Source organism: Notolepis coatsorum (genome assembly GCF_963971535.1).
Source record: "Notolepis coatsorum genome assembly, chromosome: 10".
NCBI classification, from domain to species: Eukaryota; Metazoa; Chordata; class Actinopteri; order Aulopiformes; family Paralepididae; genus Notolepis; species Notolepis coatsorum.
In genome coordinates, this window is record NC_140174.1 from 115483870 (window position 1) to 115501563 (window position 17694).

General features: G+C 44.3%; 1 protein-coding gene across 4 annotated transcripts in view; it reads left to right on the forward strand.

The window, feature by feature from the left end:
* dmxl1 (Dmx like 1) overlaps positions 1–17694 on the forward strand; it is a gene marked incomplete at its 3' end in the record, with an annotated part of 327508 nt that overhangs the window by 294142 nt on the left and 15672 nt on the right. For all 4 annotated transcript variants that reach the window (XM_084323717.1, XM_084323718.1, XM_084323720.1 and 1 more), the window contains exons 47-48: positions 2679–2756; positions 6895–6986. In XM_084323717.1, the coding sequence (XP_084179843.1) occupies positions 2679–2756; positions 6895–6986 (170 nt within the window). The remainder of the gene's footprint in view (positions 1–2678; positions 2757–6894; positions 6987–17694) is intronic.

The window sequence follows — 17694 nt, forward strand, 5'->3', positions numbered from 1 at the left end:
ATTGTGATGGTTTCTCAACTCTTCAGGTTGAATACAAGATAAAAATCAACAATGTCACTAGGGCTGTCTTAAAAATAAAAAAATATATTTTTTTTTGTGCTTGTTGGTGCTTGTTTGTTATTTAAGATGAGGTCGGACTCGGCACTGACAGATTTGTGTTCATTGTGCTGCTTTTATAAAGCCTCAAATGACTGCTTACAATATTTCATGAAAGCAAAGTGTTTCAGGAGGCTGATTGGCGCAGTGGGCAAGGCGCTCGCCGCTAACGCAGGATACGCTGGGTTCGAGCCCAGCTCTCGGCATTGCTACCGGCTGGCCGGTCGTTCATACTAACACAATTGGCAAGTGTTAGAGGGTGGGAAAGCCGGTGGGTGGGGATTTGACATTGTGGACAGCGACTCCTACAGGTCGGTTTGGTGCGACCTGTAGGTGTCTGCGACGGAAGCAGGAAGTGACTGGGGCAGCGTGAGCCTCCCACGCGTTACTCCTCGCCACAGAGTTCGAGCTGCTGCAGTGAAAAGATGCGACAGGCTGCCTCCTCGTGTACCGGAGGGGACACGTGATGCAAGGCTTCTGTCCTCACTACAACCGACCAGTGGGAGGCATAGTCTAGCAACGTTCAAGACAGGGGAGGGAAGAATTGGATATACGAAATTGGGATGGGATAAAAATAGAAAATGGGGAGAAAAAGTGGATAAAAAAAAGAAAGCAGTGTTTCGTTTGTCTTAAGATTTTTAAAGGTTTAAACTTTACAGCACTGACAAAGTTGAACAAGTCCCACAACATTAAAAGAAAATTATTTTTTTTGTATTTTATTTTTTTATTATTTTTTAAACAAACACATAAACAAACATGACAACACACGATAAGATATACAAGCATTAGTTAACAGTGCACATCCAATGAAATCACATTTTAGTTAATTGTCATATATAGGATATACCCTTAATACCTGTTATCTAAAAACCTACACACATATGCTCCAGCTCGTACCCCCCCCCCCCCCCCTCCCGGACCCCCCATTGGATAATCCATCCATTTTCCCTCGCTCCTAACCAGACATTACCATTATATGCTAGCTTTTATTTTCTCCACCACTTCTAACCACAATGTCATTTTGGATTCATTGAGACCCAAAATTCTTGCTGTAGATATTTCTTGATAGATCACATCGAGATATGTAATAATCCAGACCTTTCGGCACATTTTTTCCGGTTGGAACCATCGTGATGCTATCAGCTTTTTAGCCACTGTGATACCCGATAAAACCAATCTCTTTAGCTGTGGATGTACTGCACACTAAAAAATTCATTCAGCAGTAATACAGAGGGGTGTACAGGTATATTCCAAGTTAAGAGATTTGATAATTGCTGGGTCACCTCTTTCCAGAATATCTTAACTGGTGGGCAGTCCCAGTACATGTGCATAAATGTCCCCTCGTCCCCATTTGTACATAAAGAGCATTTGGAGTCTTGTATAAGACCCATTTTTTTCAGTCTTATAGGAGTCAAGTATGTCCTGTGAATATAGTTAAGATTGATTTGTTGATGGTCCGGGTTCCTTGATGTGAGTCGAACATTTGCCCAGGCTTCTTGCCAATCAAAATCACTTTCCAGGTCTGGTATATCCCTCCTCCAGACGGAGTCTAGGTGGAGGGTTTCATATGAGGACGTTAGTAATTGATGATAAAAATCTGAAACAAAACCTCTTGATGTCTCTCTTTCATATAAGAATTTGTGGTATCTGTGGTGTTCAATTGGTTTCGTTAATGGAACACCTTGAGTCTTCAAACATAACAATAACTGTAAGTAAAAAAGATGTGTGGACTTGGTGAGATTAAATTTCTTCTGTATTTCTTCATAACTACAGAAACCCTGTTTGTTAAAAACATCCCCTAATGAGTGTATGCCTTGCTTTTCCCATATAGGGAATCTTATAGGTCGTTTTCCAATCAAGAGTGCATTGTTATTGAATAAGGGAGTATGATTGTGCCATTTATGTGGGTTAGGATATTTTTTTTGTGTTTCACGCCATATCCGGATCGCATGAGTAATTATGGGGCCAAATTTCCGTTCGCAATGCTTGATTGGTAGTTTAGTGTATGCTATGTCCTTCAGTCTATGTGGGGCTACTATGTTTTCTTCTAATTTTCTCCAGGATACTAATGCTTGGGGATCAAACCATGTTGTCAATGGTCTTAATGTGTACGCCTTAAAATAGTGGAAAAAATCTGGAAATGCCATGCCACCATCTGCTTTATTTCTCTGTGCGGTGGATCTTTTTATACGTGGTGGTTTGTTATTCCAAATAAATTTGTATGTGGAGGAGTGTAATCTTTTCCAGTAACCCTCTGGAGGGGGTAACGGTAGCATTGAGCTGAAGAAGTTGATTCTAGGTAGTACGTCCATCTTAACTATTGATATCCGTGCCTGTACTGAGTTTTTAAGTTGTGCCCACCTATCAAGGTCGTCTTTGATTTTGTTTTGGATTTGTGTAATTGTGCTTCACCGTTTAAAAAAAAAAAAAAAAATTATTTATAATTTTTTATTTTATTTTTTATCTCTGAAGCTTCGAATTAAAACCGAATCTCGGCCCAGAGGCTTCAAATTCCAAAAGAAATTCAAAGGTCAGCCCTAAATGTCACCCATGTGTCGTGTCTGTGTGTGTCTGTCGTGTAGTTTGGTATTGTAGATGCTGACGGAGGTTTGAGTCTGTGGCAGACCAACACCAGTGGGAACACCCCCAAGCCCTACCTGGTAAGACCCCTGTCCATCACCCCCAAGCCCTACCTGGTAAGAGCCCTGTCCATCACCCCCAAGCCCTACCTGGTAAGACCCCTGTCCATCACCCCCAAGCCCTACCTGGTGAGACCCCTGTCCATCACCCCCAAGCCCTACCTGGTGAGACCCCTGTCCATCACCCCCAAGCCCTACCTGGTGAGACCCCTGTCCATCACCCCCAAGCCCTACCTGGTGAGACCCCTGTCCACCCCCAAGCCCTACCTGGTGAGACCCCTGTCCACCCCCAAGCCCTACCTGGTGAGACCCCTGTCCATCACACCCATCACCCCCAAGCCCTACCTGGTGAGAACCATGTCCATCACACCCATCACCCCCAAGCCCTACCTGGTAAGAACTAGGGGTGTAACGATGCATCGATTAATCGAAATGCATCGATTATAATGTGACGATTCAACTGCATAGATTTGAATGTTAGGATCGATTATAATCGGGAATTTTTTTTGTTTGTTGTGTATTGTTTTTATTGACCAATAGTCCATTCATGCTGAGTGAATCAGTTCCCCCAGCCACATTTGTGTATTCAAAATGTTTGGGGGAATTAACTGAGAAAATTTATCGAGAATTTATCGAATCGAATCGTGGTCAAATGAAGAGATTTCATTTGCCTGAATAATCGTAATCGAAATTAATCGTTGTGAGGTTGCATCGTTACACCCCTAGTAAGAACCCTGTCCACCGCGCTCACAAGCAGAGTACAGTGGGTCTCATTCACCAAGGACTTACCACAAAAAGGGCTTTCTCTTAGGGCCATTTGAGACCTTTTCGGGATGATTTTGGGATTCACCAACCGTCCCATTATATATAATATATTGGGCCTCATTCAACAATACTCTCTTATTATTTTTCTTATATTCTTGCTTACCTGTCTGTTAAGAGAACAATAAGAAAAGCCACCGCCACATTCATGAAGCCGTTCTTAACCTCGAAATCTGTTCTTACCCAGGAGATTTGAATGGTGAATCCCACTCATTCTAAAATGGAGGCGCGTTCTCGCGCAAGTAATTATTATTTTTCTTTTTTTTTATTGATCTTTTTCCCCCTCCTTTTTCCTTTTCTCCCATCCCAATGTTAGTCGTTATGCCAATTCCCAATCCCCTTCCTGGTCGCTGCGCCCTTACCCCCCACAGTCGGTCTGGGAGAGTGGAGGCTATCACGTGCTTCCTCCGACACACGTCTAGCCAATCAACCGCTTCTTTTCACCTGGCAGCACGGACTCTCACTGAGAGGGTGTAACGTGTGGAAGGATCACACTACCCCCTTAGATCCTATCCGCGCTGAGCAGGCGCCCCGACCGAACTGTAGGAGTCGCTGTTTACAACGACCCGGACCCACCCCTCCAGCTTTCCCACCCTCTAATACTGCCAATTGTATTAGTGTGAACGGCCAGCCAAGCTGGTGACAACGCCGGGAGCTGGATTCGAACAGGCGCGCAAGTAATTTGTATACAGAGGCGTCTTTGAGATCAATATTTCATATTTTCGTCATGGTATTCACATTTCACCCACGGAGTCTTGGCTGGTGCTTTAGAACTCCGCTCAACTCTGCAACGCTTCAATACCGCCACTTAGTGGCCGATCGACGAGTTGCCAAAACCGGAAGTGGCCGGAAGTGCTTAGTCCGTCCCCTATTCCGTCCGGCCACTCGCTATCGCTCCCGGGACTCTATCCAGACACCGTGGATATCGATCCGTTGCCATAACTCAATAAACAACATGATTTCGACGTATATTAGTATTATACAAACCGGAACTGGATCACCTAGATCAACATCACATAACTTTGCGCCAGTGTGATCGCCCAACGGTAAGAGGAAGCTGCCGTGCGTTTCAGCGTTTTGGATTATTATTATCCATACAAACTGCTCTGATCTATATATCACCCATACTACATGAATCATTTAACGTCGTTCATTGAATTATAAACGACCCCCCCCCCCCTCCGGTCACCAGCAGATGACCAGTCATGACGTTTAGGATCATGTACAGTTGAAATCTTTAATATAACGTTGATCGGTATCAAACTGCATTTGATCATCTAATATATGCATTTATGGCTATATCTCACGTTCTATGAAATACAGCAGAAAACGATAAAAACATATTTATACTCTGGACGGTATTTTAGTATGAATGTGTGAATGAAAAAGTAAAACGTTCCTACATCCGATAGATAATTGATGTTGAATGGGCCATAGTAATGTCAATTTAGCAATACAATTTAAAAAGTTATAGCCCTGCAAAGAAGGTGAACATCTCCATAGACAAATAGCGCTGGCAGAGAGGCTACAAGGATGGATATAAGCTCCGGCAGAGAATGGGTTAACCCAGTGTTTCTCAAAGTGTGGGGGGCGCAGAGGCATGACAGGGGGGGCCTTGAGATTAAAAAAAAATTCTTTTTTTTTTTACTCTTTTTTTTGTTTGATTACAGAAAATTATCACTAAAGTGCTATCTGTTGCAGCTGCACTGTTCTCCATGAAAATACCATATTTGATAAGTTTGACCATTTCTCAAAATCTGAAAATCATTATTTAATAAAACACAGAAAAGGATCACCAAGTTACTCTGGATAAAAAAAAAGTTTACAGACAACATTGAGACAAAGCTTCCTGACACATCTCCATCCAAACTCTTGGAATAACTCATTGAAATCTCATCTGATACCACCTGGAGAGCTAGTTTCAGAGTGTGGTGCTGAGTACCAAGTATCTCATGATGCAGCAGTTAAGGTGTTGATACCATTCAGCACCACATATCTGTGTGAAGCTGGCTTTTCATCCATGACGGCTCTGAAAACAAAATATAGGGCCAAGTTGAGCCTTGAGGATGACATGCGTGTTGCCTTGTCAAAGACTGACAGCAATAAAGACTGTTTGCTTATTTCCTATGTTTGCTTTGTAAATTCCCAGTCACTGAGTGAAGATCTGCTGTTTTGCATTATGTCAAAAACAGAGCGACAGCTGATGAGCTCTTCAAAATTATTGACAGTTACTTGACAGAACATGGACTGAAATGGGAGAACTGTGTGGGCTTTTGCTCTGACGGTGCGCAGGCCATGGCAGGGAAAAGGAGGGGGCTACAGGCGCTCATCAAGGGGGTCTCGCCAAACGCGCAATGGACGCACTGTAAATTCACAGAGAGGCGTTAGCGTCAAGACAGCTTAGCCCTGAGCTGAATGAGGTTTTGACAGAAGTTATAAACGTGGTAAATTTCATCAAAACCCGACCCCTGAAAGTGCGCCTGTTCTCTGCGCTGTGTGAGGAGATGGGAGCTGACCATTCTGCAGTGCTGTTTCACAGCGAGGCGAGGTGGCTCTCGCGAGGGAAGGTGTTGTCAATTTGAAAGGTCACGATATTGGTGTTATTTCAATCAATTTAAACATGGCCCATTTCATGACTATTTTGTTGGGGGGGGGGGGGGTGGGCCCAAAATATTTTGGTCCGCCAAAGGGGGGCCTGACAGAAAAAGTTTGAGAAGCACTGGGTTAACCAATGGTATGCTTTTTTATTTAATTTTTATTTTGGGTAAGAGTTTCTTATTTCGGTAAGAGTGCTCTCGACCACTCTTATAATTTGTTCTTGCCTGAGAAAAAAGCAACAATAAGAAAACTTTGCTGAATCCCAGGTAAGAACAAAGTAAGAGGAAATGCTAGTTAAGAACGAAATCTGTTCTTATATCGCTTCATGCATGAGGCCCATTGTCTATATTCATGTCTTGCCCGAAAAGGTCTCAAATGGCCCTAAGAGAAAGCCCTTTTTCTCGTAAGTCCGTTGGAGAATGAGACCCAATGTCCTACATGACACTATCTGACTCCACCCCCGTGGTCCTCCACCCCCCTGGTACTCCACCCCCCTGGTCCTCCAAGTGGTTTGAAACGAACGCCGCTATTTTAGAGCTAGTATTTATTCTTAGGAATGTGTATGGCACGACCCTCAGCATTGATCCATATTCAGTATTCCTCTTGTATTTCTCTCATTATGCTTCCCCTTCTCTCTCTCTCTCTCTCTCTCTCTCTCTCTCCCCACGCCTCTCATTCCTTGTCATCACCTCCTGTGCGTTATCGTCGGTCAAATTTGTGGTCTCTCGCCCCCCGCCAGACGCTGCAGTGCCACAACAAGACTGCGCATGACTTTGTGTTCGTGGGGTCGTCGTCCCTCATCGCCACGGCCGGCCTCTCCACGGACAACAGGTACCCTAACCCTCACCCTCTCCACGAACAACAGGTACACATCCAGTGCTGAGGCAGGCATTTAGTAGAGGTAATAATGCGAGGAGGACAGGGTCAGGTACTTCCTTTAGGATGCGCGAGGGGAGTGCGTCTGAGGGGCAATTTGTTGGTCGCAGGTGTTTAATGGCATCGGAAAGGGAGGAGAGGGAGACCGGGGCAAACTGGTCAAAAACAGCAGGCAGTGAGTGGGGGGAGAGAAGAGGGGGTGGGGGGGGGGCAAGGGGGAGAGAGATCTGAGGGCAGAGACTTTGCTGTTGAAGAAGTGTTGGAAGTCTTCACATGGAGCTAATGAAGGTACGACGGAGGGAGTGGCACAGGGGTTGATGAGGGAGTTTAGGACTGTGAACAAGGCCTGGGGTTTATTGGAATTTGTTGTGACTAGGTTGGAAATGTAAGTTGTTTTTGCAATTTTGACAGCCGTTTGGTAGATGGACAGAGCGCTGTGTAGGATTTGGAGGGAGACATGCAACCTGTCCTTCCTCCACTTCCTCTCGGCACGTCTACATGCACATCTAAGAGTACGCATGGATTCATTTAGCCAGGGTGTGGGGAGGGGTTTTATGCGTTTAGTTTTAAAAGGTGCTACAGTACTGTAATTTTCGGACTATAAGCCGCAGCTCTTTTCCCCATTTTTCGACCCTGCGGCTTATATAACGGTGCGGCTAATCTATGGATTTTTACAGCTAACTGGGCGCGCTCCCTCAGCTCTGTGACCGTCAGATCAGACTCCTAAATCTGCTGCAGCAGTGCACGCCTTGCCCCTCCTCCCCCTCACAGACCCACGTCAACAAACCATTATGGCAAGAGTCTAGTGTATGAGCAGCTCAGAGCTCCTCTTTCAACATAACTGAAGCATTAAACAAAATCACCCAGTCAACGAACTATTCACTTTAGTTTATTAATGCATGAGGCATTGTCTAATGTTATCTAGCTACTGATAGCTCCTGATATCATCAGTTTGGCATTTGATTTCGCAGGTGCTGGCTAACTGGCTATCGTTCTGTGAGCTGGCATTAGTACCTGGCTGGTGCTGGATAACTGGCTATCGTTCTGTGAGCTGGCGTTAGTACCTAGCTGGCGCTAACTAACGTGGCTATCGTTCTGTGAGCTGGCGTTAGTACCTAGCTGGTGCTGGCTAGCTAACGTGGCTATCGTTCTGTGAGCTGGCGTTAGTGCCTAGCTGGTGCTGGATAACTGGCTATCGTTCTGTGAGCTGGCGTTAGTATCTAGCTGGTGCTGGCTAACTGGCTATCGTTCTGTGAGCTGGCGTTAGTACCTAGCTGGCGCTGGCTAGCTAACGTGGCTATCGTTCTGTGAGCTGGCGTTAGTACCTAGCTGGTGCTGGCTAGCTAACGTGGCTATCGTTCTGTGAGCTGGCGTTAGTACCTAGCTGGCGCTGGCTAGCTAACTGGCTATCGTTCTGTGAGCTGGCGTTAGTACCTAGCTGGTGCTGGCTAACTGGCTATCGTTCTGTGAGCTGGCGTTAGTACCTAGCTGGCGCTGGCTAGCTAACTGGCTATCGTTTTGTGAGCTGGCGTTAGTACCTAGCTGCCGCTGGCTAGCTAACGTGGCTATCGTTCTGTGAGCTAACGTTTGTACCTAGCTACCGTAAACTGTTTAAAATGTTAATAAATGGGAGCTTCCTCAAACAGCCATCTCTTTCCCGACAATCCCCTCTGTGCACGAACCCTTACATATGGTAATTAAACATTAAAACACCTGCGGCTTATAATCCAGTGCGGCTTATATATGTACTGTACACATCATTCAATTTAGCTGCTGCGGCTTATATTCAGGTGCGCCTTATAGTCTGAAAATTACGGTATTTAAAATATCGGTGCATGACTCGTTGAACATGGAGAGATGGTCATCGATATTTGGGATACTGTTTGCATTTAAGACACAGATTGGGCAGCAGTGTCAGAGGTAAACGTGCAGGATTTTTTTGTAGGTACATGAGGGGAAATAGCAGAGCATGGGATTTTAGTGGAGAAAACAATAGGTGAGTGGTCAGAAAAAGCAGCAGCACATATATCAATTATATTGACAGATAGTCCAAATGACAGAACGAGATCAAGTGTGTGTCCTTTTTCATGCTGGTGCTGTGACAGATTGGGTGAGGTTGAAAGAGTCAATGAGATTTAGGAAATCTCGCGACAGGGGATGTGATTCGCAACACACATGGATATTAAAATCGCAGCATAGGAGAATGTAATCGTATCTCACCATCAATCCGGAGAGGAAGTCCATGAAGTCGTTTAAAAAGTCCTTGTTGTATTTAGGCGGGCGGTATATGACGGCGCAGAACACGACGGATGACAAGTTTAGTTCAAAAGATTGTACTTCGAAGCTACCATACTTCGCTGCCGGCTGTGAGAGTGGATTTGAACACCGAGGCTATTCCACCCCCTCTGCCCGAGGAGCGAGCAGTGTTGAAGAAGGTGCAGTCGGGGGGAGAAGTTCGGAGAGCGGCAGTAGCTTACCAACTTGGAGCCACGTCTCGGTAATGAACATGAAATCCAGGCCACGGGAGGTGAAGTTGTTTATAATGAACGTTTTGTTGGCTATCGACCTAGCATTCAACAGGGCTAAGTGGAAGTTTAGCTCTGGGCTAGCCGGCGGTGGGGCGCTCTCCAGCCGCCGAAGGACATCAAAACACACACCACCACTCAGCCTGGACTCTATGACAGAGTGAAGTACCTTGTGGACACATCTATGACAGAGTGAAGTGTTACCTTGTGGACACATCTATGACAGAGTGAAGTGTTACCTTGTGGACACATCTATGACAGAGTGAAGTACCTTGTGGACACATCTATGACAGAGTGAAGTGTTACCTTGTGGACACATCTATGACAGAGTGAAGTACCTTGTGGACACATCTATGACAGAGTGAAGTACCTTGTGGACACATCTATGACAGAGTGAAGTACCTTGTGGACACATCTATGACAGAGTGAAGTACCTTGTGGACACATCTATGACAGAGTGAAGTACCTTGTGGACACATCTATGACAGAGTGAAGTGTTACCTTGTGGACACATCTATGACAGAGTGAAGTACCTTGTGGACACATCTATGACAGAGTGAAGTACCTTGTGGACACATCTATGACAGAGTGAAGTGTTACCTTGTGGACACATCTATGACAGAGTGAAGTACCTTGTGGACACATCTATGACAGAGTGAAGTACCTTGTGGACACATCTATGACAGAGTGAAGTACCTTGTGGACACATCTATGACAGAGTGAAGTACCTTGTGGACACATCTATGACAGAGTGAAGTACCTTGTGGACACATCTATGACAGAGTGAAGTGTTACCTTGTGGACACATCTATGACAGAGTGAAGTACCTTGTGGACACATCTATGACAGAGTGAAGTACCTTGTGGACACATCTATGACAGAGTGAAGTACCTTGTGGACACATCTATGACAGAGTGAAGTACCTTGTGGACACATCTATACATGAAAGAAGACATTCAGCAAATATCTGGGTTTTAACACTAAAGAGCTACAGGTGTCTATCTATCTCGACACCGATTCGAGATAAAACCCTGTGGCCGCTTGATATCCCTCAGCGAGGTGCTAAACTCGCCAAGTTATCGAGTCAATTCTCAATCCTAATCACGCCATGTATTAAGCCACAGAACCTCTGATTAGTTCAACAAGTCCATGGACCACTTAGCCTTGGTACCCCTCACCACAGCGTCCTGTTGTGAAGAATCTCAAGGCCGCTGGATAAATCTCATGTACCGGCTGACACAGAGTCTCTGGTGCTCGCTTGGCATCCCTTCCAGGAGATTTGCTTAATTCTTCATGGAAGTGGCCAAGTTTGTATTTTATTTAATTCTTATTTCATGGTCACTGGTTAGTTTTATCCATTTCATATGAAATATAAACGTAGAAGAGTTGTTAACCTCTTCATTGTTTGTAATAAACAATGTCTGCTTGGGAAAACTCCTTTCATTGAATAGTCATATTCACAGCAATACTATTTAAATAGGTAGTACTAGTAGTAATAGTGTAATATTAGTGTATAATATTAATAATCATTTCCATAAGACCAGGTCGAAAACACGCTCAATACAAGGGTATCCGCATCAGAGCCCTACTTTTGACTCCAACCCGGGTACAGACGTAAGAATTACTGAATAGTCATTGGTATAACTTTAGCTAGAAGCAGTAACCAGCAATTGATTGAATCTGTAATCCGGCTACCAGGACATATTGATTCCAATCAATTCCATCCCGCTTACCTCAGATGAAAGCAAGGCGTGGCCAGCGTTTTGAAAGATCATGATGGAGCTCGTAAAAGAATGCGGTCCAAGAGTTGAATAAAAGTATTTAACAAAGTTTGGTTTAATTAGAAAAAGTTGTTACAATAATACTGTCTTGGAAAGATCCAATCCAGGCAAATAACAAAGCACGGAAAAAAAAAAATCATCAAAGTCGAAGTCAACATCTTTTGCCTGAAGAACAATAAAACCTCTGGTTTAAAAATCATCACAAAAGAAAGCCGAAGACCTTTTCATGCGCAAACATAACTTTTTATACACAGTTCCGTAGCGTCATATTGCAAGCAAAGATAAACACTCCTTCTTTCAACTGTGTCTTGCCATTGGCTTATCGCTACTCCAATGGTTAGTAACTTGAAAAAGTTAAAGTAACAGTTTTTTTTTGATAATTTTTTTTTTATTATTAATTACATGAAACAAGACAACACAATAACCACAGTAACAAAAAACATAACTCCACAGGAAAATAACAAACAATAATAATACAGAATAACAAATTATAAAGACAAAAAAGAAAAAGAAACAGCGTCCAACCTATCAAATATAGATGGCAACTTCAATAACAAATGTCTTCAAACATGCCAACCTTTCACCACCTTTACAAAGTGGAGTGACTGAAAAGATTGTTTATGAGAGTGTTGCCGCAGGTTTACTGTAGATAGCCTAGGTCCCTTACACATGTTCAAGACTGCTAAACTCGCAGAAGGTAAAGTGTAAGAAGAAAGGATCTTCCTCCAAGTTGGTTGACAGGTCAATCAGTCTGCCAATATTAGTCCCTTGGGGAGATGGCATGTGAATTGACAAATAGCGCAGAATAGCTAAATATCAACCCCCCCCTAAAATCCCCCCAGTCAAAGTTAAGAAGGACAAGACAAAAAACAAGACAGACGAGACATTTCCTCCATCCCCTCCCATGAGACCGCCGGACCCCCCCGCTCAAGCACCCCAACCCCGCTCAACCGCACACGGCGGTCCTTACCTTCTCAGCTGCTGCGAACCACAGGTCAATGCCAGCCTGTCCTACCCCAATCACCCGCGCCGTGGATATCTCAAGATAAATCACATCCAACAATGTTAGGGACCAGTTAATCACTGTAGGCTTCTCAGGCTCCTTCCATCTCATTGCTATTAGCTTCTTCGCTGCTGTGACGCCCGCTAGGACAACCCTTTTCAGTTGTACGGACGCGGGTAGTGTCGTTATATCGTTCAGGAGTAGCGTAACAGCTGTGAATGGGATAGTTAAGCCACACAGATCTGAAAGTTTGTCCGTTATTGACCTCCAGAAACGGGCCACTGGTGGGCAATCCCAATACATATGCATATAAGTGCCAGTGGCCTTTTGAGAGCACAAAGTGCACCGAGAGTCGGCTATCAGTCCCATAGCAAATAACTTCCTAGGTGTAAGATAGGTCCTATGAATATAATTAAAATTAATCTGCTGGTGATTGGGGTTGCGGGAAGACAATGCCACATTTGCCCAAACATCATCCCAATCAAACTCGGGGTCCAACTCCGGGATATCCACACGCCAGATTGTATCCAATGATAAAATGTTATACGTGGACTGAATTAAGAGCGTATAAAAGTATGAGACAAACCCTCTGGAGGTCGTCCTGTCCACTATGAGCCTGAGGAAGGGGTGTGGTTGCAAAGCTTGAGCCCACGGCACGCCATGCGCCCTCAGCGCTGACCTTAGTTGAAGGTAAAGAAAGAAGGACTCGCCGGGAAGATCATAAAATTCTCTTAAGTCCTGAAACGCACGGAGGCCGTTCTTATCATAAATATCCTCCAGAGTATGAACCCCCCTCCTTTGCCATTGAGGAATATTAACCGGCTTGTGCCCAACAAGTAATTGCTGGTTATTAAAAATTGGAGAGTCCAGGTGCCATGGGCATTTAACCCCACACGACTTCTGTACATTACGCCACGTCTGGATCACGTGAGTTATGATCGGTCCATACCTCAGACGGCATTTCGAAATAGGGACAGTGGAGTACACCACATCCTGCAATCTTAGCGGTGAGACCGCCGCCGCTTCTAAGGAGCGCCAAGATACAGCATCTACAGGGTCTAGCCAGCACATCAGAGGTCTCAGTGAAAAGGACCAGAAATAAAGCTTAAAATCAGGGATTGCGAGGCCCCCATCTTGTTTCCTACGTTGAGTAGTAGCTCTTTTGATTCTCGGGCGTTTGTTATTCCAGATAAACTTAGATACCATCGATTGTACCTTGCGCCAGTGGTCTATTGGAGGGGGCAGGGGGAGCATTGAGCTAACAAAATTTATCCTAGGCAGGACGTTCATTTTGATTATGGAAGCCCGGGCTTGTAAAGAGTTAGGAAGGGACGACCACCTCTCTAGATCCTGGCGTATTTTATCATAAGTACCCGTGAAGTTGTACTTAGTAGTTTGATTCAGCGTGGGGAATATCTCTATGCCCAAGTATTTAAAATATTCTACTATGGGGATATCAGCTGGTAGTCGTACCGTCTTGGCCAGCTCATTAAGAGGTAGGCAGGCTGATTTGTTCCAGTTAATCTTAAAGCCTGACATTTTACCAAAGTCGTCGATTATTCCCAATAATTTTGCGGCCGACCGGGAGGGGTCGTCCATGAAAATCAGCAGGTCATCCGCATAGAGAGCAATTTTGTGTGGAGTATTATTGACCATTATGGGGACGATGTCCTCCGATTGCCTAATAAATTGGGCCAATGGTTCGAGGGAAAGCGCGAACAGTCCTGGGCTCAGAGGACAACCCTGTCTAGAAGATCTGGAGACTGGAAAAAGTGTGGAACAGTTTTTGCCTGTCAGTATCATCGCAGACGGCGAGGCATACAGGACTTTAATCATATGAATAAAACTCTTTCCAAGACCCATAATCTCAAGTACCTTCCACAGGTATGACCACTCAAGTCTGTCAAACGCCTTCATGGCATCCAAAGACAGAACTGTGGACGGAGCTGTATTGTCTTTACTGTTATCGATTACATGCAACAGCCTCCTAAGATTATCTGCAGCCAGGTGCCCCGGGATAAAACCAGTTTGATCGCAGTGTACCAATACAGTCATAAATCTCTGCAGGCGACGGGCCAGCACCTTGGCAAACACTTTTAAATCGGCCCCGAGAAGACTCAAGGGTCTATAGCTACCACAATCATTGGGATCTTTGTCCTTCTTGAAGTAAAGAAATCAACGCCATATTGACATCTCTTGAGAACTCCCCTTGTTCGATAGCGTAATTGATCATATCGAGCATCAATGGACCCAGTTGGTCCCAGAAAGCTAAATACACTTCGGGTCGAATACCATCCCAGCCTGGTGCCTTACCCCTTCTGCATTTCAGCAATCGTCTCCCTCAATTCCACAAGAGTGATCGGTTTCCCCAGTTCCTTGGCCTCTTCCTCAGAAATGTGGGGTATCTCAAGCCCGCCAATGAACGATTCAAATTTAGAGTAACCCTTAGGAGTCAACGGGGCGTATTGCTCCCGTGGGCGGAGAACAAAATAATTAGAATGTCTTCTAAATGCTCTAAACGTACATATTTTCAGAAATCGATAAAAATAGAAAAATTACAATTTCGAGTGCTTTGAGATGTACTATATATGTCTCATTACTTGCTAAACATAATACGACTTGTAAATACGTTTAATTCTTGCTAGATGGTATGCTTGTAATTATTTCCGTTTGCGAGAGAACTACAGCGCGTCACGAAACACACATACACGCACGCGCGCACACACACAAGAGAAGCGTGTGCGCTGTGAATAGGTGTTAGACCCCCGCGCAGAGGTGAGAGGTATCAGAGACTCGCTACCCCCCATCCAAATTCTAAACAACAGATCGGCATCGGCTTTTCATAATATGTATGAATTATCTCTTGCAATAATATCCACGGGACACTGAGCTGCTTCGCAGAATAATGTGGTGTGCGTGTATGTGTGTGTGCGCTGAGACGCAGCGTCGAGACGAAACTTATGTCGAGTCTGCTTCTATGTATGCTTCTTCAGCGCGTCCTGCATTATTATTATTATTATTATCATTCTCTAGAATACACGGGACCCGACGGAACGTTAATGTCGAGTCTGCTTCTATGTATGCTTCTTCAGCGCGTCCTGCATTATTATTATTATTATTATTATTATTATTATTATTATTATTATTATTATCATTCTCTAGAATACACGGGACCCGACGGAACGTTAATTTATGTATTAAAAGTAGTCTAACATGCTTTTCATCAACATAACTGGCAGAGAGAGTGCGTGTGTGTACGAGTTATGAGTTATCTCGCAGTTCATTCAAGCGCGCATCACGGTGATGACAGCTCTCTAAAGAAAGGTGCGCTCACAGGGGCGTAGCTGGAGATTCTGGGCCCCATGAAAAGAATCAATTTGTGGGCCCCCAATCTATTAAAAAAATGTGGGGCCCCCAATCTATAAAAAAATTTGGGGCATTTGCTGGGCCCTTGGAATCATCCTAACCCCCCCCCCCCCAGCTACTCCCCTGCACACACACACACACACTCTCTCTCTCTCTCTCTCTCTCAAACAGAGAAATCAAAAGAAATCAGTACATTACCTTGTATTACTATTGTAATCCAAAAGCGATATATAGGGTTGTTCATTGTACAATACAATTGATACAGTTGATGTTTCTTGTTGATTATTATTCTCTGTGTATATGAGCATTTTTTCAATACCCAACTATGTAGTGGCCGCTTGTCGCTAGGCTAGGCCTCCTGCTGGGTCCATTCACTGGAATAACAAAGGAATGACTGGGCCTTTGCTCCAGGTGTGAAATGGTTCTAGTGACAATGATCACATTGAATTCTGGGAGTGTAGTTCTCATCAGATAGCTGAATGAACTTGGATCTAGTTCAAGTCCTATACTGAAAAGTTGTTAGGATTTTACCAGAATGTTTGATAGGACATTGATTGAAAACTATCGTCTCAAATTTGACAATTGATGGCTTATTTTGAAGGTATGAATCTGTAATTTTACATTATGTAACAAAAAAAATAGAATATTCTGAGAAGGTGGAGCTAGAAACTTTAGACTTCAGGGGGTTAAGCTATATAACTGTGTAAAACTCTTTAAAAGTGTCATTGATCTTTTTCGAATCAGTAGTGACTGCACCCTGGCTCGTCTTGATCGAGGGGATATCCGAGAAATGATCATTTGAGCGTATTTTCATTGCCAATAGATGGCTAGGCCTGGAGCCGTGAAAGTAGTAATTTTGTCTTGTCCTATGTATCAAGAACTCAGACTGTTGTTTAAGTATGGAGTTTCTTTCTTTCTTGACTATCTTACGTTGTGTGTTTAGTCGTTCACTATAGTTAGTTTGCAAGGATGCGTATAGGTCCGCATATAATGTTTCCAGTCCTTCTAGCTTTTTTGACCGGGATTTTCGCAAATTGGAGGCGAAAAGTGTGACATGACCCCTGATAAATCCTTTCAATGCGTTCCACAGGACCCTAGGGTCTTCGACTGTGCCAACGTTGATCTGCAAGAATTCAGCTAGTTTACTCCTGAACTCAGAACAGAAATCGTTCTTTAGCAAGGTTGAATTAAAACGCCATCTGGGAGCTCTCGCGGAGAGCCTGCCAAAGGTTGCCGTAAGGAAAATCCCCTTGTGGTCTGAGAGAGCCAAGGGAACCAATGAGACATCGAAACTATCAAACATATTAGGGGACGCGAATGCATAGTCTATTCGAGAGAAGGTTTTGTGTCTGGCTGACAGGTGAGAGTAATCCTTGAGGGTGGGATTGGATAAGCGCCATAGGTCTGCGAGCCCTGTGTCCTGGGCCCACATCCTGAGGGCCTTAGAGGACCGTTTTTGGTTGCACGTTTCAGAGGACCCGGACCTATCCATCTCCGCATCCCAGCACGCATTAAAATCGCCACCCACAATGAGAGCGTATCCATTAAGTTCCAACATATTCTTCGTGATTGTATTATAGAGCGCTGAATCAAATGTGTTAGGAGCATACAATGCTATTATTGCCATCTTCCTATGAGAGAACTCAACTTTTGCTATAGTAATCCTTCCCTCCGTGTCCGACCACACGTCCAGGACTTTGATATCAAGGTTACGTCTTGTAACTATGACGACTCCTTTCGTCTTATCATCGGCTGAGGATGAGGAGATAACGTGATATTGTCGATTTGCCAGCCTTGACACATCACCTACCAATAAATGCGTCTCACTAAGGATCAATATATGTCAATATTTCTTCTTTTCAATAACCAAAGGACACTGGCAAGCTTGTGTGGGGCGTTAAGACCTCCTGCGTTCCAAATTAAAATATTCAATTTAGCCATGGTCGAGTTTGTCTAAATGCGTAGAGAACATACCAGTGCAGCCAGGC